The sequence below is a fragment of the Gilbertella persicaria genome (genome assembly GCF_025201335.1).
Source record: "Gilbertella persicaria strain CBS 190.32 chromosome Unknown B0P05scaffold_13, whole genome shotgun sequence".
In the NCBI taxonomy this organism is placed as follows: Eukaryota; Fungi; Mucoromycota; class Mucoromycetes; order Mucorales; family Choanephoraceae; genus Gilbertella; species Gilbertella persicaria.
Genome location: NW_026251974.1, coordinates 27,172 through 49,448, shown reverse-complemented (window position 1 = coordinate 49,448; position 22,277 = coordinate 27,172). Strand labels below are relative to the sequence as shown.

General features: G+C 39.1%; 10 protein-coding genes across 10 annotated transcripts; 5 read left to right on the top strand and 5 right to left on the bottom strand.

Moving 5' to 3' along the window:
• The first annotated feature begins 19 nt into the window (after window positions 1-19).
• Window positions 20-4,156, top strand: B0P05DRAFT_535624 (armadillo-type protein). Its single transcript, XM_051577458.1, has 7 exons — window positions 20-99; window positions 142-311; window positions 353-560; window positions 605-3,298; window positions 3,347-3,535; window positions 3,587-3,758; window positions 3,808-4,156. Exons 1-7 carry the CDS (start codon window positions 52-54, stop codon window positions 4,086-4,088), a joined length of 3,762 nt encoding a protein of 1,253 aa, XP_051436238.1. The 5' UTR covers window positions 20-51; the 3' UTR covers window positions 4,089-4,156.
• On the top strand, window positions 3,757-6,215 carry B0P05DRAFT_39255 (uncharacterized protein). Its single transcript, XM_051573680.1, has 11 exons — window positions 3,757-3,758; window positions 3,808-4,225; window positions 4,284-4,313; window positions 4,366-4,448; window positions 4,497-4,635; window positions 4,682-4,756; window positions 4,795-5,075; window positions 5,121-5,575; window positions 5,639-5,778; window positions 5,822-5,881; window positions 5,963-6,215. Exons 2-10 carry the CDS (start codon window positions 4,165-4,167, stop codon window positions 5,854-5,856), a joined length of 1,299 nt encoding a protein of 432 aa, XP_051436237.1. The 5' UTR covers window positions 3,757-3,758; window positions 3,808-4,164; the 3' UTR covers window positions 5,857-5,881; window positions 5,963-6,215.
• B0P05DRAFT_535613 (uncharacterized protein) lies at window positions 5,855-6,921 on the bottom strand. Its single transcript, XM_051577457.1, has 4 exons — window positions 6,632-6,921; window positions 6,466-6,591; window positions 6,215-6,422; window positions 5,855-6,175 (listed from the first exon to the last, which is right to left on the bottom strand). Exons 1-4 carry the CDS (start codon window positions 6,728-6,730, stop codon window positions 5,865-5,867), a joined length of 744 nt encoding a protein of 247 aa, XP_051436236.1. The 5' UTR covers window positions 6,731-6,921; the 3' UTR covers window positions 5,855-5,864.
• Window positions 6,904-8,833, bottom strand: B0P05DRAFT_535610 (Ppx/GppA phosphatase family-domain-containing protein). Its single transcript, XM_051577456.1, has 2 exons — window positions 8,419-8,833; window positions 6,904-8,370 (listed from the first exon to the last, which is right to left on the bottom strand). The coding sequence occupies exons 1-2, from the start codon at window positions 8,798-8,800 to the stop codon at window positions 6,926-6,928; spliced, it is 1,827 nt and encodes a 608-aa protein (XP_051436235.1). The 5' UTR covers window positions 8,801-8,833; the 3' UTR covers window positions 6,904-6,925.
• Window positions 8,834-9,254: 421 nt separating this feature from the next.
• B0P05DRAFT_535605 (uncharacterized protein) lies at window positions 9,255-14,109 on the top strand. Its single transcript, XM_051577455.1, has 14 exons — window positions 9,255-9,448; window positions 9,512-9,572; window positions 9,632-9,666; window positions 9,713-9,811; window positions 9,855-9,992; window positions 10,045-10,176; window positions 10,223-10,867; window positions 10,909-11,040; window positions 11,091-11,213; window positions 11,277-12,275; window positions 12,319-13,103; window positions 13,150-13,604; window positions 13,650-13,855; window positions 13,898-14,109. Exons 1-14 carry the CDS (start codon window positions 9,274-9,276, stop codon window positions 14,068-14,070), a joined length of 4,158 nt encoding a protein of 1,385 aa, XP_051436234.1. The 5' UTR covers window positions 9,255-9,273; the 3' UTR covers window positions 14,071-14,109.
• Window positions 14,110-14,119: 10 nt separating this feature from the next.
• On the top strand, window positions 14,120-14,712 carry B0P05DRAFT_535601 (ribosomal L27 protein-domain-containing protein). The gene is made up of 3 exons (XM_051577454.1): window positions 14,120-14,267; window positions 14,311-14,477; window positions 14,521-14,712. Exons 1-3 carry the CDS (start codon window positions 14,159-14,161, stop codon window positions 14,704-14,706), a joined length of 462 nt encoding a protein of 153 aa, XP_051436233.1. The 5' UTR covers window positions 14,120-14,158; the 3' UTR covers window positions 14,707-14,712.
• B0P05DRAFT_488339 (uncharacterized protein) lies at window positions 14,713-18,066 on the bottom strand. Its single transcript, XM_051575283.1, has 5 exons — window positions 17,459-18,066; window positions 16,438-17,399; window positions 15,928-16,392; window positions 15,317-15,882; window positions 14,713-15,258 (listed from the first exon to the last, which is right to left on the bottom strand). Exons 1-5 carry the CDS (start codon window positions 17,974-17,976, stop codon window positions 14,722-14,724), a joined length of 3,048 nt encoding a protein of 1,015 aa, XP_051436232.1. The 5' UTR covers window positions 17,977-18,066; the 3' UTR covers window positions 14,713-14,721.
• Window positions 18,067-19,479: 1,413 nt separating this feature from the next.
• On the bottom strand, window positions 19,480-20,194 carry B0P05DRAFT_535595 (uncharacterized protein). The gene has a single exon (XM_051577453.1). It carries the CDS (start codon window positions 20,082-20,084, stop codon window positions 19,809-19,811), a length of 276 nt encoding a protein of 91 aa, XP_051436231.1. The 5' UTR covers window positions 20,085-20,194; the 3' UTR covers window positions 19,480-19,808.
• On the bottom strand, window positions 20,130-20,573 carry B0P05DRAFT_636141 (uncharacterized protein). Its single transcript, XM_051583616.1, has 2 exons — window positions 20,337-20,573; window positions 20,130-20,284 (listed from the first exon to the last, which is right to left on the bottom strand). Exons 1-2 carry the CDS (start codon window positions 20,534-20,536, stop codon window positions 20,239-20,241), a joined length of 246 nt encoding a protein of 81 aa, XP_051436230.1. The 5' UTR covers window positions 20,537-20,573; the 3' UTR covers window positions 20,130-20,238.
• A 237-nt stretch (window positions 20,574-20,810) lies between these two features.
• Window positions 20,811-22,126, top strand: B0P05DRAFT_585728 (uncharacterized protein; the record flags this gene model as incomplete). The annotated part of the gene is made up of 2 exons (XM_051582468.1): window positions 20,811-20,994; window positions 21,054-22,126. 2 exons carry the CDS (start codon window positions 20,811-20,813, stop codon window positions 22,124-22,126), a joined length of 1,257 nt encoding a protein of 418 aa, XP_051436229.1.
• Between the last annotated feature and the right edge of the window lie 151 nt (window positions 22,127-22,277).

Genomic DNA, 22,277 nt, shown 5'->3' with positions numbered 1-22,277 from the left:
TAACGCGTGTCCTTTCTTTTTTTTTTTTTCTTTTTTATACATATATATATCATGTCGCAAGGAACAAACGCGTATATGGTTGCCAACTTGTTGGAAAAAGTAAGCAGTAAGAATGTCATTTTATTGCTGACACTTATTTAGATGAGTAACGAAGACAGGGATTTTCGTTATATGGCTCTGAATGATTTGATGAACGAACTTCAAAAAGAATCTTTTCAAATGGAAACCATGATTGAGAGTAAAGTAGTAAAGGCTGTGTTGCAACTGATGGATGATAAGAATAGCGAAGTTCAAAACTTGGCTGTCAAATGGTAAGATGACACGCACAAAAGAGTCGTATTCACAAACATAGTCTTGGTCCTTTGGTGAAGCAAATCAATGAGAACCATCTGTTGCAAATCATTGATTGCCTCTGTCAATATGCTTCTCAACAGACAAATGAAGAATTGCGTGGCATTGCTAGTATTGGTTTGAAAGCTGTCGTGATGGAAGTCGATGTTACTAAAGGTCATCAAGTCTCTGAACGCATTATTCCTCATTTATTGGCTACTATGGAAAAGGTAACACATACTCCTTGAGTGTTGCATTGACAATCTTTTTATAGAGTGATGCTTCCTATGAAATGCAGATGGATACATTGGATGCTTTATCAGAAATGTTGTCTCGATTTGGTAGTCAGATATCTGTAGCTCAACAAACCAAGATTCAAGCTGCCTTACTACCTTTACTTTCTTATAACCGTGCTGCAGTCAGAAAGAGAGTGACGATTGCTATTGGCTATTTAGTCGTCCATACGCATGATGAACTCTTTAGTCAGTTGTATGGTTACCTTGTGGAAGGATTACGCACCAACACAGTCAATGAAAAGACAAGAACCTTGGTCCAATGTGCAGGTGTCTTGAGTCGTTCAAGTGCAACCCGTATTGGCAAGCATTTGACTGAATTGGTGCCTATCATTATTGACTATACGCTTAAAGCAGATGACGATGACGAATTAAGAGAGATCTGCTTACAGACTTTGGAATCCTTTATTCTTCGATGTCCTACTGAAATGACAAGTTCTGTTCAAGACATTATGTCACTCTGTTTAAATTACATCAAATATGACCCTAATTTTGTGGAAGAAGATGACAATGAGGAAAATGAAGACAATGAGGATATGGATCTGGAAGAAGATGATGACTTTGATGATGAACAAGATGATTTCGATGATGATGATGACGACATGTCGTGGAAAGTACGTCGATCAGCTTCCAAAGTCTTGTCTGCTATTATTGAGACACGCTCTGATCTATTGGACCAATTGTATGAGACAGTGGCTCCTGTGCTTATCCTTCGGTTCAAGGAACGCGAAGAATCAGTGCGTGTGGATATTTTGACAACTTTTATTGCTCTCCTTAGACAAACCAATGTCTATGCAGAAGACACAAATCATTCAGAAGGTCCTCGTCAATTATTACGCGCTCAAGTGCCTAAGTTGTGTCGCTCACTTGCGAAACAATTGACACCCAAATCCCCACAAACACGTCAAATTGGATTTCACCTGTTGAGAGAAATCATTGTCGTGCTTCATGGTGGTCTTGAAGAACAAATGGACTTGTTTGTATCTCCTATTGAATCTTCTTTGATCACCACAGCTACAGATCAGCAACAATCTTCTTCTAATCTCAAGATTGAAATCTTGTATTTCTTGCGCTTGTTCTTCCATCATCATCCAGCAGACCATGTTCGCTCTTTTATTCCTCGTTTGGCGCCTGCTGTGATCCAGTCTGTCTCTGACAAGTTTTACAAGATTAGTTCTGAAGCCTTCTTGGTCTGTATTGAGCTGATCAAGGTCATTCGTCCTATTGTGCCTGAAATGGGTGCTTCTCAAGCTCAACCTGATCATACGGCCTACTTGTTTGAAATCTACCATGTTACGATGCGTGTCTTGAGTACCAGTGATGCTGATCAAGAAGTAAAAGAACGATCCATTATGTGTCTCGGTGCTCTTTTGGCTCAAGTAGGCGATGTACTCCAAGCACAACAAAGGGAGGCATGGGATGTACTGTTGGAAAGACTGAGAAATGAAGTCACTCGCTTGATCAGTGTGCGTACCTTGACTTATGTGTCACGAAGCCCTGTCGCTGCAGGACCTGAACTGCAGCGCTGTATCTTATTAGCCATCGACGATATTGCCTTGTTGCTGCGTAAAAGTAACCGTCCTTTAAGGATTGCCAGTCTGGAATGTTTGACAGTCTTGATTGATCAGTTTGGTTCTCAATTAAGACATGAACATTTTGTGACCTTGTTGGTTGAACTGAAGCCCTTGGTCACAGACAATGATCTCCATCTCTTGCCCTTGGCTCTTAAGACAGTCGAGTCCATGTTGACAGTGCGACCTGACACGGTGGAACAAGTCAAGATGCATATTGTGCCCTTGTTGTTCCGATTGATTGAGTCTCCTTTACTTCAAGGATCTGCCCTCAATAGTTTGTTGAGTATGTTGACTGCTTTTGTCAAGGCAAGTCCTGAAGACTATGCTTCTTTAGTCAAGGGTTTAGTGGATCCTTTGTTGCATGTCAAGACATCTGGTGTCTCTGCAGGCGGTGTTGCTGCTGTAGCGAACAAACAAGCTGCTTCTACTGTAGCTCAATGTGTTGCTGTCTTGGCTGCTCATATAGACTCATCTCACCGTGATCCTACCTTACGTGAATTCCAATCCTATCTTCAACAGCCTGCTACAAATGATTCCATCAAATACTTGTCTTTGTTGACCTTGGGTGAAATTGGTCGTCGTATCCGACTTGACCAGATGGCCTCTGATGTACTTGCTTTGTTCTCTGCTCAATCTGAAGAAGTGAAGTTTGCTGCTGCCTTTGCTCTGGGTAATATCTGCGTGGGTAACATGCAGACGTATCTCCCAAGCATCTTGGATCAAATCAGACAAGAACCCAAGCGTCGTTACTTGTTGTTGCATGCACTCAAGGAGATCATCACACGTTATGATACTGCACACGACAACACTTTAGCTGGAGCAGCAGATAAAGTCTGGCAGTTGTTATTGAGCAGCAGTGAAGGCGATCAAGAAGAAGGCACACGTACTGTGGTGGCTGAATGTCTTGGTAAATTAGCCTTAACGCATCCTACCAAGTTTTTACCTCAACTTCAAGATCGATTGAACAGCCCTTCTGCTCATGTACGGGCTACGGTTGCTACTGCAATCAAGTATGCTGTTGTGGATCCATCCGTCGCTTATGATGAACTATTGAAGCCTATAATGGTCCAATTCTTGACGCTATTACAAGACACAGATCTAGTAAGTGGGATTCTCAAGTCATGTGTATTTAAAAAAAAAAAAAAATAGAATGTCAAACGATTGGCTCTCTTGACAGTCAATTCAGCTGTGCATCGTAAGCCTTATCTGATTCGTGACATCTTGTCTCCATTGATTCCTTTGTTGTATGCAGAGACAGTGGTGAAAGAAGAATTGATTCATACAGTCGAGATGGGTCCATTTAAGCACAAAGTGGATGATGGTCTTGAGATCAGAAAGGTAACTTTCTTATTTCGTAAACTTGGTTAACTTATATATATATACATATAGGCTGCTTATGAATGTATGTATACCTTGTTAAGTACTTGTTTAGACAAGATTGATGTCTATGGTTTCTTGGACCATATCTGTGTTGGCCTTGATGATCAACATGATATTAAAATGTTGGCTTATTTGATGCTGATTCGATTAAGCAAAGTGACACCTACGGTTGTTGCTCAGCGTAAGTGAGCAAGTACGTGTTTATTCTGATACTAACACACAAAGACTAGGCTTGGATGATTTAGTGACTCCATTCAAGGCTACTTTAGAATTCAAGATGAGAAGTAATGCTGTCAAACAAGAAGTAGAAAAGAATCAAGAATTGATTCGTGCTGTTTTACGTTGTATTGTAGCCTTGCATCCCTTGGCTGATCCTACGATAGCACCTCGTTTTGATCATCTTGAGTTAGAAGTATCCACAGGTCCATTGGCTGAAGAATTCAAATTGGCTGTGACTGAAGCAGAAAGTCGAGAGAATAGAGTGGATTTAATGGATCTTTCCCATCATTGATGCGGTGTTTTAAAAATATGTATACGTTGATCGCGTTTAAAAAATAAAACAGGTTGTTCCTTTCTTTTGAGAAAACATGTCGAATTCCTATAGTTTAGCTAATTGTGCCAAAAGAAGAGTGTCTTATTTCTATGATCGTAATGTTCAATCACTATGCATGAGGGGGAGGATGATATAACTCATATTTTGTAATAGACGATGTGGGCAATTTCAATTATGGGCCTGGTAAAAAAAAAAAAAAAAAAAAAAAATAGATATGCTTATATTCTCTGTTTAGGTCATTACATGAAACCCAAGCGTATGCATATGGTTCATAATATGGTAGTCAACTATGGTCTTTATAAGAAATTAGATATTGTGGTAAGTATAGGATATGAAAGAGTGATGATTACTGATCAAACCCTATAGAAACCTACTCGCTGTACAGCTTACCAAATGACTCGTTTTCATTCTGACGAATATGTCAACTTTCTACAGACAGTAACACCTGATAATTTAGAATCACTCGCTATGCAACATGGTGGTCTAGAGCAAGGCATTGCACGATGTAAGTTACTCCAAGTCGTATGTCTATTGATTGACTCTATGATTAGTCAATGTAGGAGAAGATTGTCCTGTCTTTGAAGGTCTATTTGAATTCTGTTCTATTTCTGCTGGTGGTTCAATTGGTATGGATACATGTACGAATCAAATCTGATCATTATAGGTGCTGCTAACAAGCTATTGAATGGTGAAGCAGATATTGCCATTAACTGGTCTGGTGGTCTTCATCATGCTAAAAAGACAGAAGCTTCTGGTTTTTGTTATGTGAATGATATCGTGTTGGGTATCTTGGAATTGCTGAGATATCATCAGCGCGTATTGTATGTCGATATTGATGTTCATCATGGTGATGGTGTGGAAGAAGCCTTCTATACAACAGATCGTGTCATGACGTGTTCATTCCATAAGTTTGGTGAATTCTTTCCAGGCACAGGCGATATTAAGGTAAGTTATCGAATCCCATCTGTTGGACTCATCAGACGCTGTAAGGATACGGGATTAGGCAATGGTAAACGATATGCAGTCAATGTGCCCTTAAGAGATGGTATTGATGATGAGACATACAAGAGTGTATTCAAGCCAATCATTCAACACGTCATGGACTGGTATCGACCTGGTGCTGTTGTACTCCAATGTGGTGGTGATTCACTCTCTGGAGATAGACTGGGTTGCTTTAATCTGTCAATGAGGGGCCATGCTTCTTGTGTTGAATTCATCAAGTCATTCAATATTCCTATGATGATGGTGGGTGGTGGTGGCTATACGATTCGTAATGTGGCTAGAACATGGACATTTGAGACTGGATTGGCTGTAGGTGAAGATTTGACACAAGAAGAATTGCCATACAACAATTACTTTGAGTATTATGGACCTGAATACAAGTTGGATGTACTAGCGAATAACATGACCAACCATAACACACGCGAGTATTTAGATCATATTATGTAAGCACCATTTGTGTGTGTGTGTGTGTATATATATATATATTGTTGGCTTATTCAGATTAGTTCAAAAATCATTGATAACCTAAGAAGTTTGCCATTTGCTCCCTCTGTACAATCTCAAGAAGTACCAAGGGATTTCCATATGGATGACTATATGGATGGAGAAGATAGTGAAGCTGAAGAAACCGATGTTCGACGCACACGTAAGTCCATTATGTTAATTATTGGCTTAACATAGTCTATTAGATCGTCACAAGTTAGAAAAGATGGGTGTCTTGTAATAAAGTCTTTATGTTTTCTTTACTGGTATTTTTGTATTGGGTGTTGAGATGGTAGAAGGGAAATGTTGATAGAATTCTAATAAATCAATCACTACATCACGTACAGCTTGAACAGAGATATTTTCAGAGGCACCCCACATATCCACATATTCACTCATGGACATGGGCATGTCTGTTTGGGATGTTTGTAGTGCAAGGTAAAGACAACCAAGACCAATGCTTGGAATAGCATGTGTCAATGCAATCTTGGGAGACAAAAGACTATCCCATACATACATCCAAGCCAGTCGAGCAATAGCACTCATTTCAGGATCCATGTCTACCTTGTTATGAAGAGATCTAAATGCATATCACTTACCATTCTCCATACGCTTCCATACTTCTTTTTGTGCTGGATGACGTTTGGTATGCTTTCTTTCATCTGTCACAAAATAACGAATGGATCCTAATCCTCTCAAGACATTTAGACAATACGCAAAAGGTAATTCGACTTCCAAATCAAATCCTAAAGCACGCACAAGTAATAGTTCACTGGTGACTAATGAAGATCTCATTTTAAAGTAATTCTATAGGTTCCATTAGTTCATGTACTAGACAGAAAGTACTTACTTCATCAATATTTAAAGTAGGTTCTTTTGCATGGTAATATCGATAGCCTACATTGACGAGATCACGTACTTTGCGGGGTACTTCTGTTGCTTTACAAGCCAGTTGTAAGCAAGTAGTGGTTAATAACTAAGTTGATGTCAGTACAGTTTATATGATGTTCACTTGCCTCTTCATTCTGATACAATGCTTCTTCTTCTGTCATGCCATCCAAATGAATCACTTTTTCTTTGTGATCCATCCATGTCTTGAAACGGTGATAATACATAACAGCTGTTGCTGTAGTTCGTATAGGCCTATAGTTATATTAATCATCCCTATTCAACACTAGGGACATAGTTACAAGTCAAGCATAGTACTGGCTTGTCGAAGGAACTGAACAGCAACTATATTGGGTATCAAGGGTGGTTGATGGCTTGTCATGAAGTAAAAAAATATATATATAAAAAGGAAAAAAAAAAATTTATTGTCTCATCACTTCAACAGAGAATAGATTAGGACATTTTAAAGGTCGATGTTCTGCATCCATATCAAACTTTTTGGTATTCACTTTCTTGTCTATGCTTTCAATCACAGACATAATAGCAGGAGCATCAATAAGAGGTGAATGATGTTGAGGTAAACGAATGCGTAATTGCATACTAGGATAGTAATCAATCTCTTTTTCTTCTTCTACTGTTTGTTCTTGTTCTTCATCTTCATCTTCTAATTCACTACTGCTACTACCACTACCACTACTACTGGGTTCTTCTTTATGGTTTAGTTGATGTTGATCAGGTAGAATGGTGGTAAATGAGAGCCCTGTTGAATGGAGACTCATACCAGGTCGTAAAGGAGACACTGCAAACACTAGTTCCATCAATCGACCTATGTATTTACACACAGAGACACCACGACGACCCACTAAGGACTGTATGGCATAAAAGATAGGATCAGGCACAGATCCACCTTGTCGAAAAGTTAACAGGATCGATAAAATAGCACGCTCACGATGTGATAAGCCAGGCACATTGGCCAAGGGACCACCTGCTAAAGGCATATGAAAAGCCACAAAGGCGCGCGTCTCTTTAGGATAATGCGAAGTGAGATTCGAGAGATGGATAGCAGCAGGCAATAAACGATGTAACTGTAAAGGATGCTTAGGATCTAGATAGATAGGAGGTAAAGCATTCACAAGAATAGCATCAATGGCCTCATATTCTGTCTCTGACAAACTAAATGGAGATTGAGCCGCGTATGCCTTGACACCTTCTAAAAAGGGATCTTTTTGCTTTTCAGCTGTCGACAGCAATTGATAACAAAAGCCTTGTCGTACACCTCCCTCACTGAAATAGATACGACGGATCTTGTATACTTTCAGAATCGCCGAGACTAAGAAACAGGAAGCAGGAATCATGCCTGCACGTCGTTTGGAGATACGGAACACCTTGAGTTTCTTGATCAGTTCCTCAGGTTGCTTATGGCGATAGAATTTAGCTAATGCTTTGAGTTTTTTACCTGAGATAGAATAGCCATTGATGATAGGAATAGGGTACATGTGTTTCCGATTCGTACTTTGGCGTGGTAATAGCGTATCTTGTGCATTGACAGCCATTGACAAATACCCCAAGGCTCTGAATCCACCTCCACTCATATAGACATCATAGCCATCTGGGTGGCATAAGGATTCAGGCAATTGAGCTTGATCATGCGCCTTTTGAAGTTCAGCTACCACTTGTTCGTACAGGGCTCTCACTTGTTCTTCCGATTCACATTGCGCTAGTTTTCGCTTGAGTGCCGCGGCACCAAAAGGCATCGAGACAGGATGAGGTGATACACGCATGGCTTGCGGATCCATCATGACGTAACTTACTTCCACAGAACCACCACCTAAATCCATGGTTAAGCCATTGACCTGATGAAAAGAACCTATAGCCATGGCATCAATAAAAACATAAAGTATTACGGTATACATACCTACAATGCCCGAAGCAGATATTAAGGCTTCTTCTTGTTTCGACAATAACGAGACTTGCCAACCTGTTGCTTGATGGATGCGATCCAAAAACTCTTGTGCATTGACCGCAATACGCGTTGCTTCTGTAGCAATCACACGGACATGATGCACACCTGCATCTTGACAGAGTAGTTTGAATCGCAAAAAACTGGTGATAACTTGATCTATCACGTCAGAAGGGATGATGCGTTCGTCTCCTTGAGCTTCTAACAATGCAATAGGTGCACGTTCCTCATAGGCAACAGGTAAGTGACGAGCCAGTGCACTCACAATACCGAATCGAATCCCATTGGATCCCATATCCACCACACCAAAAGGTGCTTCTATCTTGTCATTCATCATGAAAAGTAAAATAAAGAAAGAAAAAGAATTTTTACCTGTAAATCATAATGAGACACATCCTTTGTTTTTTCCTGAATCATATAAATTCATGCTTAACCTCGGTTATTTTGTTGCTTTTATATATACATAACATGGAACAAGAAAGCAAATGTCAAGTAAACCCACATGAATCCAGTTCAAATGATGTGAATAAGACAGAATTCAGTGCTTTTGGTATCATGCTTTGTGCTAAAGATATCGTAGAACAACCAAATTTCACTCGTATGACAGCACCTGTCAGTGGAGAACAAATTAAGCAAGATTCTATTGAAGAAAAAGCACAACAGAAAATAGAGTCTATCGAACGAACTTGAGAGATCAATGCAATCGATATTACACTAAGCTATTCGAGACACTTTAAATGTCAAAATTAAATAAAACTACCGACCATTTTCATTTCTTTTCTTTATTTTTTTTTTTTTTTGTTGTCTTCGATGCATCCTCAAAGACAATCCAATCGTGACTCATTACCAGCAGTCATGTATTTCTTGTCAGGCATGGCTGTTGCCCTCATGGGCTATTCAGTTTATTCACACTTAAAGACTTTACACGATCGAAACAAAACACCTTATAAAAACTCAAATAAACAAGGAGCCAAGTTGGAAGACTGTAAATTAGAGTGCACTAACAACATGTCACTGATCTTCCTTTTTTTTAAAAAAAAAAAAATAGCCATTAGGCTCAAGTCTTTAGCTTATTTAACACAATCTCATAATGTGAATATTCAAAGCAGGTAAAGAGAATAATTCTTCCCTTCTTTTTTTTTTTTAGAATCTAATCAGTATCTATTAGTTCAATTAAGATTATTCTAGAAAGAGCCATGTCAGGTAAATAACAGTAATAAGGCATCTATTTAGATTAAACAGTCAATAGCCCATTATTTACCAAAGATCATTGATGCTTGCGATAAACATCAGCCTATTGACATTCGATCCAAGGCACTTCCGTCCTTACAATTATTAACAAGAAAAGGCAAGGTTGTTACCATATTATTGCTGTCTAAATGATAAAATAGAGAACAACAAGACAGCATTACTAGAAGCAGGTGCATTGGGTGTGTTAGTGGATGCATTAAAGTGTACAGATCCAGACATGAAAGAAGTCACTCAACGGTATGTGGCAGTGGCCATTTGTGATTTAATTCAAGGCAGTGGTAAATAACACCTTGAGCCTTGTGATGCCATGCTTATATGATACTACAATAGACATCAACAAACAGTGTATATTAGAATTAGGTGTATTAGAACCCATCAAACGCATTCTTTCTTCCGAGGAAATTAGAAATAATGAGTTAAAATACTGGACACTTATGATATTGTACCAAATATCCTTGAGTGGTAAGTGAATTGCATAGCAATGAGGCTATTGGCTGACAAAAACTAGATCCACTACCAAGAGTGTTGATTGATCATGGGTTTGTTAGTTTATTAGCCAAGATGGCCAGAATGACTTATGGTAACACCAATATGCCTAAATTCTGTTTGCAGAGTCTAGTCCGCATCACAGCCAATGTGGATGTAACAGAAGCCAAAAAGATCTTGACAGAACTCTTATCGTACAATATTGTGGATTTGATCTTTAATTGTCTTCGAGGAGACGATGTCGAATTGATCTATTGGGCTGCTGGACTTATGCATGAATTTGTCCTGAAAGATGTAGCAGCAGACAAGTTTAGAGAAATCAAGGGAATCCATACCATTCTATCAAGTCTGTTGTCTGCTGAGGAAATGTATATCTCTCGAGTCGTGTTGCGTATCATCAAATTCATGGCTTTTGGACAAGACAAGTTTCGAACAGAGATGGTAAGGACGGGTATTGTGAAGAAAATTATGCATTGCCTTTCATTGGACGATGAAGATGTACGGTATTGGGCTGTTCTTTGTATTCATGTCGTGGCAGGGCAAGTAGAATCTCATCAAGATATTATTTCTGCTCCTGAGTTTGAAATTTTGTTGGAATTAGCCTTGTCTACCAAGATCAAGGTGGCTATCTTTATATCAGACATACTTTCCTTAGTGTGTTGTATCTGTAAGTCAATTGTGTTTTTCATCGATTTCTTATTTGAATAGCCAGCAATCATACCTTGATGGAGCCCAATTTACATGCTATTGCCAAAACATTGAATGATTTACTTACAGAAGGAGAATTGGACGTACAATACAATGCTGCCGGTGCTATTTTCAATGTGATGACCATGACCTGTAACTTTATCTGTTTTTAATGGTGAACATAACTGACAATCGCTTTTTAGATGCATTTAGTTGCAAAATAAGAGATGTTTGCTTCAAAAACTTGATTCAACAGACTGTCTCTGCTTCCCATGAACGAGTGCAACTTACTTGTGCAAAGGGAACCCTTGAATTGGCTATCAAAAGTAACTTCATCATTCAACATCCTTTTACACTTCCCCCTTTTTTTTTTACTTATACTTTTATAGATCAACTCTTATTGCCTCAAGTGAATCATCAAGTGATTGAGCCCTTGATTCAAATTCTGGATACGATCTGTAAGTCATTTTTACCTGTCATTATCACACAAGCCTTGATCAAAGCCAACAAGTCAAAAGAGACCGAGAATCCTACTAGATCCCTCATCACAGACATAGACGATGAAGAATTTCCTCGTACACCAGACTATGTCGATGTCACAGAACAAGGTACTATCTCTAATGCTTCTCGACTTGACCGCGTACTTGAAAACAAGGGCCACACACATCATTCAGCAGACACCAATTCATCCTGGACAGACATGGCGTATTTGTTTGATACGGCCATCCCTATCTCTCAACGTGAATCCCTATTAGCAGCATTTGAGCTGCCTTTATCGGCTCGCAACCAACTGGTAGGCGCATTGTCTGCCCTCAACATCTTGATTGAAAATGACCAAATCATCAGTTACCTTGTGACAGGCGAGAGTTATCCTACATTGACAGAAGAGTACAAAAAGGCTTATTTGCCTCCTAGTGTGCGACACTTGATACAGCATTTGATTCGGTTGTCTTTGTATCCTGTCTTGGACACATGGGCACATTTGTTCTATGCCCATTATCCAGTTCATGAGCTGGATGGGACAAAAGCAAATGAACTGTATCATGCATTGATTCAATGGATTCGTACTCATGTTGAACTCTCGCCTTCAAGTCATCTATCCACAGATCATAGTGACACAAGCGGTGAAGAAAATGGGTTTATCAGTATTCATTATAAAAAGACACATCGACACAAGTATACTCGACACAACAACAACAACAACAAAAATAGCAGTGGCAGTAGTAATAGTAGTACAGATTCTGAAATAGAAGATAATCCTGTCCTATCTGCCTACCCTTTACCTTCAAGAAAGCGAGTAGAAACAACCGCTGAACGCTTGGGCGATAATCGAAAACGAGGATTTGCCAATCGTGCCCTTACTGTCTTGAATTCGATTTCACGCTATGGTAATGTATGCCTGCTATGATAACTTGATTAACAAAGAGATAGCCACTATTCGACAATACTTGATCCAAGAAGTGCCTTTACTTTCCATTCTGGCTTATCTATATGAAGACCATAGCAGTCTTACAGACAGAGTGATGGTCTGTCTAGGCACTTTATTTGCCAGTGATCCTTTTCATGTAGCCATACATGAATCGAATTTTCAGCGACTGGCCATTTTACTCTGGCGAGGTATGAAGGCACCTTTAGCCAACAAAAAGAAGTCCTATGTGTTCTATAGTCGATTGGTTCTTGTCTATTGTAGTCATTATATAGGCAATGTGTACCATACCTGTAAAAAACAAGTGCATCATAACCATCCTGCCTTTGTTGAACTTGACTTGTTAAGCAAGTCGAAATACTGCTTGGTCAATTATGAAAATAGGCGTCAAGTGCGCAACGAATCATGGACATTTGAGACGATACGAGCCACGCATGGCATTCCTCCTGTGGTCGAAACCAATGAAACACATAAATATGCTTATGAAGTGGTCTTGGAGTCCAGTGGATTAATGCAAGTAGGATGGGTGACGGAGCACTTTGAATTTGATCCCGAAGGAGGACAAGGTGTAGGTGATGATATTTACTCGTATGGGTATGATGGTGATCGATCTAAGAAATGGCATGGTCGATTTACGAGTGTCAAGACAAGTTATGGCTTGAAATGGGCAGAAGGCGATGTGATCACCTGCGCCATTGATTTAGATGCAGGCGAGATTCGGTATTACAAAAATGGCCATGATATGGGTGTTGCTTTCTCAGGCGTGATGTCTTCTCGATCCTGGTATCCAGTAAGTGACAAAATGCCACATACATCTATCTCACATAAGACAATAGGCTATTTCTTTAGCAACGGGTCAGCAATGTAAATTTCAATTTGGTGGGTCAATGGATCCCTTAAGTTATTTACCCAAAGATTACATGCCTGTGGGTCAATTAGCACTTCAATCGCCCGTGAATATGAAATTGCCTCCTCCTCACTTTGTCAAGTTGGATACGATGACTGAATCAGATGAACATGATATTGTTGATCTGACAAAGGCTTTAGAGAAAATGACATTTCATTCAGAAGATGTGGGTAATATGGAGCCTAACATTCGACCTGTGGATGGAGGAGGGTTTATGGATTATGTGCCTAAAACAAGTTTTAGTCTATCGTCTTATATTGATAAGGCACATACATTGTCTGTCGAAATGGTGGATACTTACAAAAAGCCATTACCTTCTGTTTATTTCGAATTCACGCTTGGATTCTTTCAACATCATGAAGACGTGTTTACCAATACACATAGGTAAGCAACATTAGATCATAACCAAATCATGACCTTATGGAATAGCTTGATTGCCTTTGGTCTCAAGAGCTTGAATCCAGCCATTGTGTTTTACTTTGAATACGATAAACAAGAACATACATGTTATTTTGTGCTTGAACATGCTCATTCAAACTCATTTGATTTTGTTATTCAGGATGGCGATACTGTAGGTATGCTTTATATACACAAAACCAATGAAGTAGGTTTGACTTTAAATGGATCGATTCAAGGTAATATTCTAGTCTGTCTACCTATGTTTAACTATTCTGTAGCACTCGTTTATCTCGGTAATCATACTATCTTCACTCCTTATGTACCATTTACTACAGGAGCTATAAAATATGAAATCAATTATGGTGAGGATCCTTACCTTTGGAAACATGCCAATAGTGCTGAAGCAAAACAATGTCATTATCAATACCTTTGTCGTCTCTTAGACAAATAAATTCCATCTCCGCTAAAAAGCCTTTTTTTTTTTTTACCCTGTCAACTTCCAGGCTATTCTTTCCTTCTTCTTTTTTTTTATTGTCATCATGTCGTTATTAGGTCGTGCATGGACACAGTTGAATTCAACACCTTTAAAGAGCATTTCTGTCCATAATGCTCGTCCCATGATCACACCTTGTTTAAAGAATACCACAGGTAAATACAGAATTGACCCTAGTCCATTCGCTTATCCGAGTAGAGCTCAATCAAGTACGTTGGGCCACAAAGAAATCGGGTGGTTCTTCCCGTAACGGTAGAGATTCAGCTGGTAGACGATTGGGTGTCAAGAAATTTGGTGGACAAGAAGTGATTCCTGGTAACATTATTGTTCGTCAAAGAGGCACTAAATTCCATGCTGGTGACAATGTAAGTTGCTACTCATGACAATAATTTATTCACATTGAATTAGGTGGGCATGGGTAAAGATCATACACTATATGCACTTGAATCTGGATTTGTTCATTTTTACAAAGATCCACAACATCCTAAACGTCGATTAGTCGGTATTGTTTATGAACGTGATGCCACCCTTCCTATTCCTTTTGATCAACCTAAGCCTAGAAGATTTGATTTGGTGGATTTAACTAGTTTGTAAATAAATACGTTTTTATTAAGATAAAAAGGACATGTCCCAACCAAGAGGAGAGCTTTCGTTCTTTTTGATATGCCATGTAGGCCAATAATGATGGTCTAGTTTAAGTGCCTTGACTTGGGTTAAATTATCAGCCGTGACAAACTTGATTTGGAGATGTGTGGCATCGTCTTGGAAAGCCATGTTTTCGTCCATTTCTTCTTGTGTAGGCAGTGAAAGTAACTGATGTGAGGTATTGATGGATTGAGTAGGTTTCGCCTGATAGACTGTCTTGTTATTGACAGCCTGAAGGAATTGATCCAGTGTCTTGACAGAAGATGAACCTACATGCGTAATCCAAATACCAGGGCGAAGACAAGCTTGAGCAGGTGAACCAAACAGACAAGAAGCCACATAGACACCTTCAGGTACTTGTGTACGTACTTGTTCTTTAGCTGCTCTATACGTATTTTGGATCAAGAGGCCTTGCCATCCCACAAGCTCAGTGGTTTCTTTGCCATCATGTTGTGTGGTAGGTACTTGCATTTCTTGCTCTATACCATCTCTTAACAATGTCTATACATGTGTGAGTCAATGCGTTCTACATCATCATGAGGGGGGGGGGTTTACATACAATAGTTAATGTGTCTTGTTCATGGAACTGACTCAAGTCTGAAATACTGGAAAGTACTTGACCATCAATAGCCAAGACGATATCTCCCGCTTTTAATAGTTGACCTGAAGGCGTAGAGATATCCGTGACACCGAGTACATAGACCACAGACGGCTGACGGCCTTCTTTTGTAGCCTTGTGTTTGATCTTTTGGATCCATTCGTCACTGACACCTACCAGTCTGGCATTACAGACTTGCAACGACCAGAATTCAGCATCCATGCCTCGGACCATCGGTGATTGGCCTGCTTTGATTTTCTGGAGAACAGGCAAGATCAAGCGTGCACTGATACCACCAAAGATACTAGAGAGTTCACGTCGTTCGTTTTCAATTGAAAAATTCATCCAGATGGCTCTGACTTGTGCTTGATCGTCTGCAAATAAACCGCCTTGACTGGATAGACTGCCGTCACTTACTTTATAGGCTTCTACATTCATGGCTCTCCATCGAGCAGGTGTTGTTTCTGAAGTACGAACAGCACTGAGGTTATTAATCGTTGTTTTCTTGGTTTGAACTTCATTTCGGCCTATATAGCTAAGGTAAGAAAAGCAGAGATAGGGATACACCTTACCTGATAAACCAACATAAGTGACTGTATCTTCTAACTTAAAGTCTTGATCGACTAATTGAGCCACTTTGATATCAATACCAGCATTGATGACAGGGGCAGGATCAAAATTAAGTAAGGCGAAATTATAATAAGGATGTAAGAACAAGAGATCAGCAGAAATAGTGATTGAATTATCAAAAGTGACAGAAATCACATTGATACTCATGGGCACTGTATCACGATCACAGACAATCAGGGGAGGATTCATAGAGACAATGACACCAGCGCCATACGAATGAGCATTCTTGGAACCATCGACCATAAAGGGTGGTAAGCAATCCACAGAGACAATACTTTTGCAAAGGTCTTGCGCTGACTGAGCCACTCTGTCTTCTTCAGTACAAGTGAGGACCGTCTCTTGTTGGATAGAAGGCATTGTCTGTAAAGGCGTTTCTAGTACTTGATAGTCCCAAGCACCCGTTTTATCTATCAACACATCAATAAAGGGGGGGGCAAATATATACTGCTTACCATTTCGTGTAGCTATTCGAAACTTGTGCCATCGCCAATCAATATGAGCAATCATTACCTTGACTTTCATAGGTTTTTGTAATGAGTAATACCGAATAGGTACTCTCTTCCCTTGTTCGATATGGGACACGACCTGAACGAATTCATCCAAGGATCGCACAGGCTGATTATTGATCCCCACAATTACGGAACCACGCATGGCTCTGGCTGTACTGAGAATAAACCCAGACATGCCGACATAAACACCTGCATCCTTCAATGATAAACCATACGATCTTGCCATTTGATACGACAGATCATTCAAAATACCACCTGCAAACTCTAGGAATCGAAAAGGTGTGACTGAATGCAAATCTTGTACTGTCATGTTGACTTCTCGAATATCGCCTGCTCGCGACACGACGAAACTAACTGGCTCGTTTTTTTCTACAGCGGTATCTAAACAGTTTTCAAGATCCACAAACAAGCGATTCAAGACTTTTCCTTGACAGGTTAAGACGATATCACCGGGTTCTAAATGACCAAAGGCAGGGCCATCAGGCAGCACGGATTTGACGACCAATAGACCCTCATTCGACTGTTGTGCTCTTAACCGTTTCTCTAGATGACGGCTTAGGCCCAGTTGCAATAATGCATCATACGACTGGTATTGAAATGTGGCTTGAAGTGTGCCTCGAGGTATAGGTAGATCTTGTTGAAGCAAACGGAGGGCTCGTTGTGCTCTATCCAAAGGGAGATAATAGCTAGATGAGGACGTACTGGCACCACCTGCGTTCAGAGCAATAGCACGACCCTGTAAATCCAAGACAGGACTGCCACTGGATCCTGAACTGGTACTGGATGCTGCTTGGAAATAAAATGTGTTGAAATCATTGTATTCACCCAGACCATAATTAGGTGCTTCTCTATCCAGTCTCGCTAAAGTGCCTGATAAAATACTAAGTTTTTCACCTGCATCATTACTGGGTAAGATTAAAAGGTCAGTTCAAGATCAACTACTTTCTCTTTTTTTTTTTCTTACCCAACCACACGAATATCTTGTCCTACTTTGGCTCCTTGAGGATAAAGTGGAATACCAGGCATATCCAAAAATCTGATTTTAGTAGGATCATAACGAAAGAATCCAAAATCATGGATAGGGTCTCGATAAATAGGTTCTAATTCAATCTCTTCATAATTGCAAAGTACAGCATACGCCTTAATAGGTGACATGGATACTACATGACGATTGGATAAAATAAGGCCCTTTTCAGGATCCACGACAAATCCTGTTGCTGTAAAAGATCCAGGGATTTCTGTATCAATGCCTCGCGTGCGGCATCCGCTGATAGACACAATACTCTTGATACATTTTTCAATGGTGTTTTCCCAGCTGCGGGTGTTGGGTTGGTATTGGTTTTTAGGAGAGAAAGGGGGTGAATTGTTTTTGAGTTGAGGTGGTGATTTAAAATGCTGTTTCATGATGTCCGGTTGAAAAGGACTTGAATGTAAGGATAAAGGATCTTTTTCAGCAATCATTGGTTCAATTTGTCTTGTCATGTTTTGTTAAGAAGGAGAAATAGACAAAAAAAATGCTGCTTTATATACAAGGAATGATTTAATCATGATGAGCATGAAAAATGTATTAGCAATGTTCAGGTATGTCACCATGATGATTACATGTTATGTCATGTGTAACATTTGCCCTGCGATCACATTCTTAATGTTTATTCATCACTTGGACACTATCACAAAAATTAAGCTAACTCGACAAAGATTCGGTTGCTCAAATTCACCAAGCACTATGGATTAAGTGTCTTTTTGATATGCCATTTTTATGTGGATAAGCATTTTGGTAGTACATTGCTTATTTATGTAGCAGGGACAACTAGCCAAAAAATTTGGTTCAACAGCGAAAAAGACAACTATTCCTGCAAATCTTCTTCTTTTCCCCTCCGCATATAAAGGTAGCATAAAGACTGTTTATACACGGGTAAATGATTGAAATACCTACAAACAACGTTTACTAACATCCATGGTACCTTTGGAGTTGAATTGGATAAAAAAAACGATTTGGAAAATTTGACCAAAATGGCCTTTCGACCAAAGGGTACTACTCATGAAGAAAGCTCAATTTATAACTTGCGATCATCTCTATGTCTTTACAAGACGAAAAAGAGAGCTATTGACATGCTTAAATACTCAAAATATGTGCAAAACGCTCTGGTTTTTGGTGAATGTGTTTATCTGCCAACTGTAGTACAAAATGGTAAGATATAAACAGAAAACTTCAAAATCATTTTTGTATATTTGCTCCATATTTTAGCATAAAAGACACTGCATTCTTTATATAAAAAGAATTATAAAGCAAATATTTACAACTTTTGTCAGTACATTAAAGCCGAATAACTGCGCCTTCATGCATTTCTCAGCAAAAGCTCGATTTCAATGCGGCGGCCAGAAGAATTAGAGCTGTCTTCCGTTTTCAATCTCTGCTTACTGCCATCTGGTATGTTCTATGTCCATTTAACCCCACATTTACATCAGAAGATGCCTATTTCTCTATCTCTTTGTGTTCTATAGCACTCAGAATAACATGAGATATCTCATATAAATGTATTGCTAAGAGGTTTTATATGATATCCAGAGCAAAAACGCTTAAAACACAACTTAAACATACCAATCTTTGATGCCCTATTGCTTGACAACTAAGTTATCAAAACAGTCCGTTTTTCAGATGATCATCTTAGACTTGAGGCAAGTCAATCTGTATCAACAAGTACATTATCAGAGCTTCAGCAAACTAGGGTGCAACTGACAAGCAAGTAGATTTGAAGCTAGTTTGTGATGCATAGAGGATATTTGCCAATATGTTTGGTATTAAGATTGGGGACCCTGAAAGCATCTTTGAGAAGAAGAAGAAAAATAAGTCAGGTCGGTGTCGTATTCTTGAGAAGAAACATAAACAATTTCTTTTACGTTGATGGGAATTCTTTTACTGTTGTGACTGAAGTGGCCAAAATCCAATGATGCCTTTGTTGAATCTTTTCTTCTACAGGCTGGAATGGTGCCTGCTTAGTAAATAGATTACACTCGGTTGTCATAAATGGTGCTACGAGAAAAATTAACTTTCAGCCACTTCAGTCACAACAGTAAAAGAATTCCCATCAACGTAAAAGAAATTGTTTATGTTTCTTCTCAAGAATACGACACCGACCTGACTTATTTTTCTTCTTCTTCTCAAAGATGCTTTCAGGGCCCTCGTAATAACGTTTGACTTACCTCAGAGCTGTCTGCACATGAATACCTAATGATTAAGCATTTGCTCAAAAATAGTTTCGTCTCGATCGGAGTAAACTATATAGCGTCGCTTGCTGCATAACACTTTATGCTCATATCATTGCTCCTTTCATCTGCAACCAGATGCATTGCAGGATGAAAAAGGGAGGGAGGTGGAGGTTTTCGGGAGGTTTATTCAATAGGAACTGAGTACGAGAACTTATTGTTTTGATAGCGAATAGCTCTTCGTCAATATCAAGATCCATGAGCTCACCTACAATATGCCCTTGTCCATCTTTGTAAAGACAATGCATAGTCATTCTAAGTGTCTGTAAAATGTCAATAGGAGAAAAAAAGACAGCTTCAAGTACAAAACAACCAAAGTTCATAATACGTGAATACGTTTTATTTTTTTATTTTTATTTTTGGATCAACCGATATCATTAGCATAAAACTCAAAATCAACGACTTCACCCTCTCAAATGACGGTATTATGTATATATATATATGTGTGTGTGTGTGTGTGTGAATATGATTATAATTTTAAAAGATAGCGTCCAAAGCACAACAGAAACACAAAGCAGCCAAACTAACAATAGATAAATAAACTCTCCTCCCTTTTTTTTATTTTAATACTTTACCATCCTAGGCACATTGAATTATCATCTTGTCTATGAGGTTGTTGTTGAACATATACTGTCTGAGGCTGTGGTTGTGGTTGATAATAAGGCTGTTGATAGGGTTGTTGATAAGGTTGTTGATAGTATTGTTGTGCTTGTCCTGGAGGAGGGGGAGAATAGTATTGTGGGGGGTTTTGTGGGTAACCTTTTTGATGATCCATAATATAAAGAAAAAGAAGAGAAAAATAGAGAAATTCGCGGATCTTTTCTATTTTTCTTTTTTTTTAATTGTTTATTTTAATTGGTCATTGTTAAAAATAGCATTTCTTTTGTTTCCTTGCTAAGCAGACAAATGTACAATTTATTTGCATCAGCCGAAAAGCGAGCCTTGTTTTTTTTTACCAATGAAAATAAGGCAATACATGCATTTATTTAAACAGTTTCTCTCTCTCTCCCTCTCTCTTTCTTTTATTTTTGTTCCTTCTTTGTTTCTTTATGTCTTCATTAGATCCTTTTATTATTTATACAGTCAAATTAGCCATGGATTTCAAATTAAAAGAATCCTCGGCCATGGCTTCAGAACCTGTTCCTATCTTGACAATGGATCCTATTCCATTGGATCTGAGATACAAACCCACATTAAGAAAAGACAACGTCTTGTCTTTATTGTATCATGCAGGTAAGCGCTATAAGAACATCTCCCCCCCCCAAAAAAAAAATAGGCTAATAAATCATTAGAGGAACAATGGACTCAGTCTTGCATGGAATTATCAGATAAACAAGTCCATATCCAACAAGCCATCTTTCTCGACACGCTGCGGCTTCTTGTAAAAGCGGTGATGCCTGATGTCACTCTTAAACGTTTCCATGAACCCATTTGGTTTGCAGCACAAGTTTTGGTCCATCATTGTCATATACGACACTTGGAGCATACCTCAAACGCTTTAAGACCTTTGGCCGGACAACTCTATCATACCATGTATCAGTTAAGACTCTTACTTCATCAAGCACTGGAACAACAAGGGATTCTATCTCAACGGTATTTCTGGTCAACGCATTTCTTTCAGACCAAAGAAAACACACAGTTATTGGACTCATTTTCGCCTTTGTTGGAAGCCTGGATCAGACAATGGTCTGAGTTTGAATCTGCTCTGTATGAAGCGTACGTTCATGTTGTATTTGGCGAATACGATCTGAATCATTTTAAAGCAACACGTCAGCCTGGCTTAGTGAATTTATCGTTGGACACATGCAATGCATTGACGACTGTTCTGCCTATTGTGTTGGATCGTGCAATTCAGGTGAATACGATCCGTGTGGGTTCTATCCAGTCCTTAGACCCAGAAGCCTTTTTAGCCATGCCTCGATTGGCTGTCTTGGCTGGTGTGACCTGGTTGGCTCATTTGACAGGCTGGAGAAATCCAAAGACAGCCTTGCCTGCATGGATTGGATCCCATCAACAGACACTTAAACAACTTGTCCATGATATATCTGAATTAGAGAAATTACTCGACAGACCTTCTGAGGAAGAGCACTATGCCTTTGTTGAACTCTACCACACGCTGGAACAATCCTTGGTCCAAGGTCGCCATGAAGAAAAAGAACAAAACCCCTTAGAAAAAACGATTTATTTAAACGTGTGTCAAGTGGCAGATAGTATAGTATCCAGTGCTTATGCTCAGTCTTTCACCACTGTTCTGTATCAGCTATTTAGACAGATAGGCATGCAATACGATATTGAATTTGAAGAAGAAGAAAAGGAAGATGCTATACCCATTGAACAAATTGTCTTAGATTTAGCTATTCTATAAATTCAGACGATGTTAGTTTTTTTCTGGACGAATCAAAATTAATTTCCATATGCTCTTCTTACCTATTTTGGACGAAATAAAAATGGAAATTGAACAGAAAGAGAAGAATTGTTAGAGAAGGTACAATAGCATGTTAGATGATTTTACCTAT

Bases quoted from the DNA above. Each gene is read 5' to 3' on its own strand.
- B0P05DRAFT_535624 (XM_051577458.1), top strand. From the start codon at position 52: ATGTCGCAAGGAACAAACGCGTATATGGTTGCCAACTTGTTGGAAAAA. The intron at 312-352 runs GTAAGATGACAC...TCACAAACATAG, and splicing joins CAAAACTTGGCTGTCAAATG to TCTTGGTCCTTTGGTGAAGC. The intron at 3,759-3,807 runs GTAAGTGAGCAA...CACAAAGACTAG, and splicing joins ACCTACGGTTGTTGCTCAGC to GCTTGGATGATTTAGTGACT.
- B0P05DRAFT_39255 (XM_051573680.1), top strand. From the start codon at position 4,165: ATGTCGAATTCCTATAGTTTAGCTAATTGTGCCAAAAGAAGAGTGTCT. The intron at 4,636-4,681 runs GTAAGTTACTCC...CTCTATGATTAG, and splicing joins AGAGCAAGGCATTGCACGAT to TCAATGTAGGAGAAGATTGT. The intron at 4,757-4,794 runs GTATGGATACAT...TGATCATTATAG, and splicing joins TTCTGCTGGTGGTTCAATTG to GTGCTGCTAACAAGCTATTG.
- B0P05DRAFT_535613 (XM_051577457.1), bottom strand. From the start codon at position 6,730: ATGTATTATCACCGTTTCAAGACATGGATGGATCACAAAGAAAAAGTG. The intron at 6,592-6,631 runs GCAAGTGAACAT...ACATCAACTTAG, and splicing joins CATTGTATCAGAATGAAGAG to TTATTAACCACTACTTGCTT. The intron at 6,176-6,214 runs GTAAGTGATATG...ATAACAAGGTAG, and splicing joins ATGGAAGCGTATGGAGAATG to ACATGGATCCTGAAATGAGT.
- B0P05DRAFT_535610 (XM_051577456.1), bottom strand. From the start codon at position 8,800: ATGATGAATGACAAGATAGAAGCACCTTTTGGTGTGGTGGATATGGGA. The intron at 8,371-8,418 runs GTATGTATACCG...CCATGGCTATAG, and splicing joins ATCTGCTTCGGGCATTGTAG to GTTCTTTTCATCAGGTCAAT.
- B0P05DRAFT_535605 (XM_051577455.1), top strand. From the start codon at position 9,274: ATGCATCCTCAAAGACAATCCAATCGTGACTCATTACCAGCAGTCATG. The intron at 9,812-9,854 runs GCAAGGTTGTTA...ATGATAAAATAG, and splicing joins ACAATTATTAACAAGAAAAG to AGAACAACAAGACAGCATTA. The intron at 13,856-13,897 runs GTAATATTCTAG...ACTATTCTGTAG, and splicing joins TTTAAATGGATCGATTCAAG to CACTCGTTTATCTCGGTAAT.
- B0P05DRAFT_535601 (XM_051577454.1), top strand. From the start codon at position 14,159: ATGTCGTTATTAGGTCGTGCATGGACACAGTTGAATTCAACACCTTTA. The intron at 14,268-14,310 runs GTAAATACAGAA...TTATCCGAGTAG, and splicing joins TTGTTTAAAGAATACCACAG to AGCTCAATCAAGTACGTTGG. The intron at 14,478-14,520 runs GTAAGTTGCTAC...ACATTGAATTAG, and splicing joins AATTCCATGCTGGTGACAAT to GTGGGCATGGGTAAAGATCA.
- B0P05DRAFT_488339 (XM_051575283.1), bottom strand. From the start codon at position 17,976: ATGACAAGACAAATTGAACCAATGATTGCTGAAAAAGATCCTTTATCC. The intron at 17,400-17,458 runs GTAAGAAAAAAA...AATCTTACCCAG, and splicing joins CAAGATATTCGTGTGGTTGG to TAATGATGCAGGTGAAAAAC. The intron at 15,883-15,927 runs GTAAGGTGTATC...TTAGCTATATAG, and splicing joins CACTTATGTTGGTTTATCAG to GCCGAAATGAAGTTCAAACC.
- B0P05DRAFT_535595 (XM_051577453.1), bottom strand. From the start codon at position 20,084: ATGAACTTTGGTTGTTTTGTACTTGAAGCTGTCTTTTTTTCTCCTATT.
- B0P05DRAFT_636141 (XM_051583616.1), bottom strand. From the start codon at position 20,536: ATGGATCATCAAAAAGGTTACCCACAAAACCCCCCACAATACTATTCT. The intron at 20,285-20,336 runs GTAAAGTATTAA...ATCTATTGTTAG, and splicing joins AATTCAATGTGCCTAGGATG to TTTGGCTGCTTTGTGTTTCT.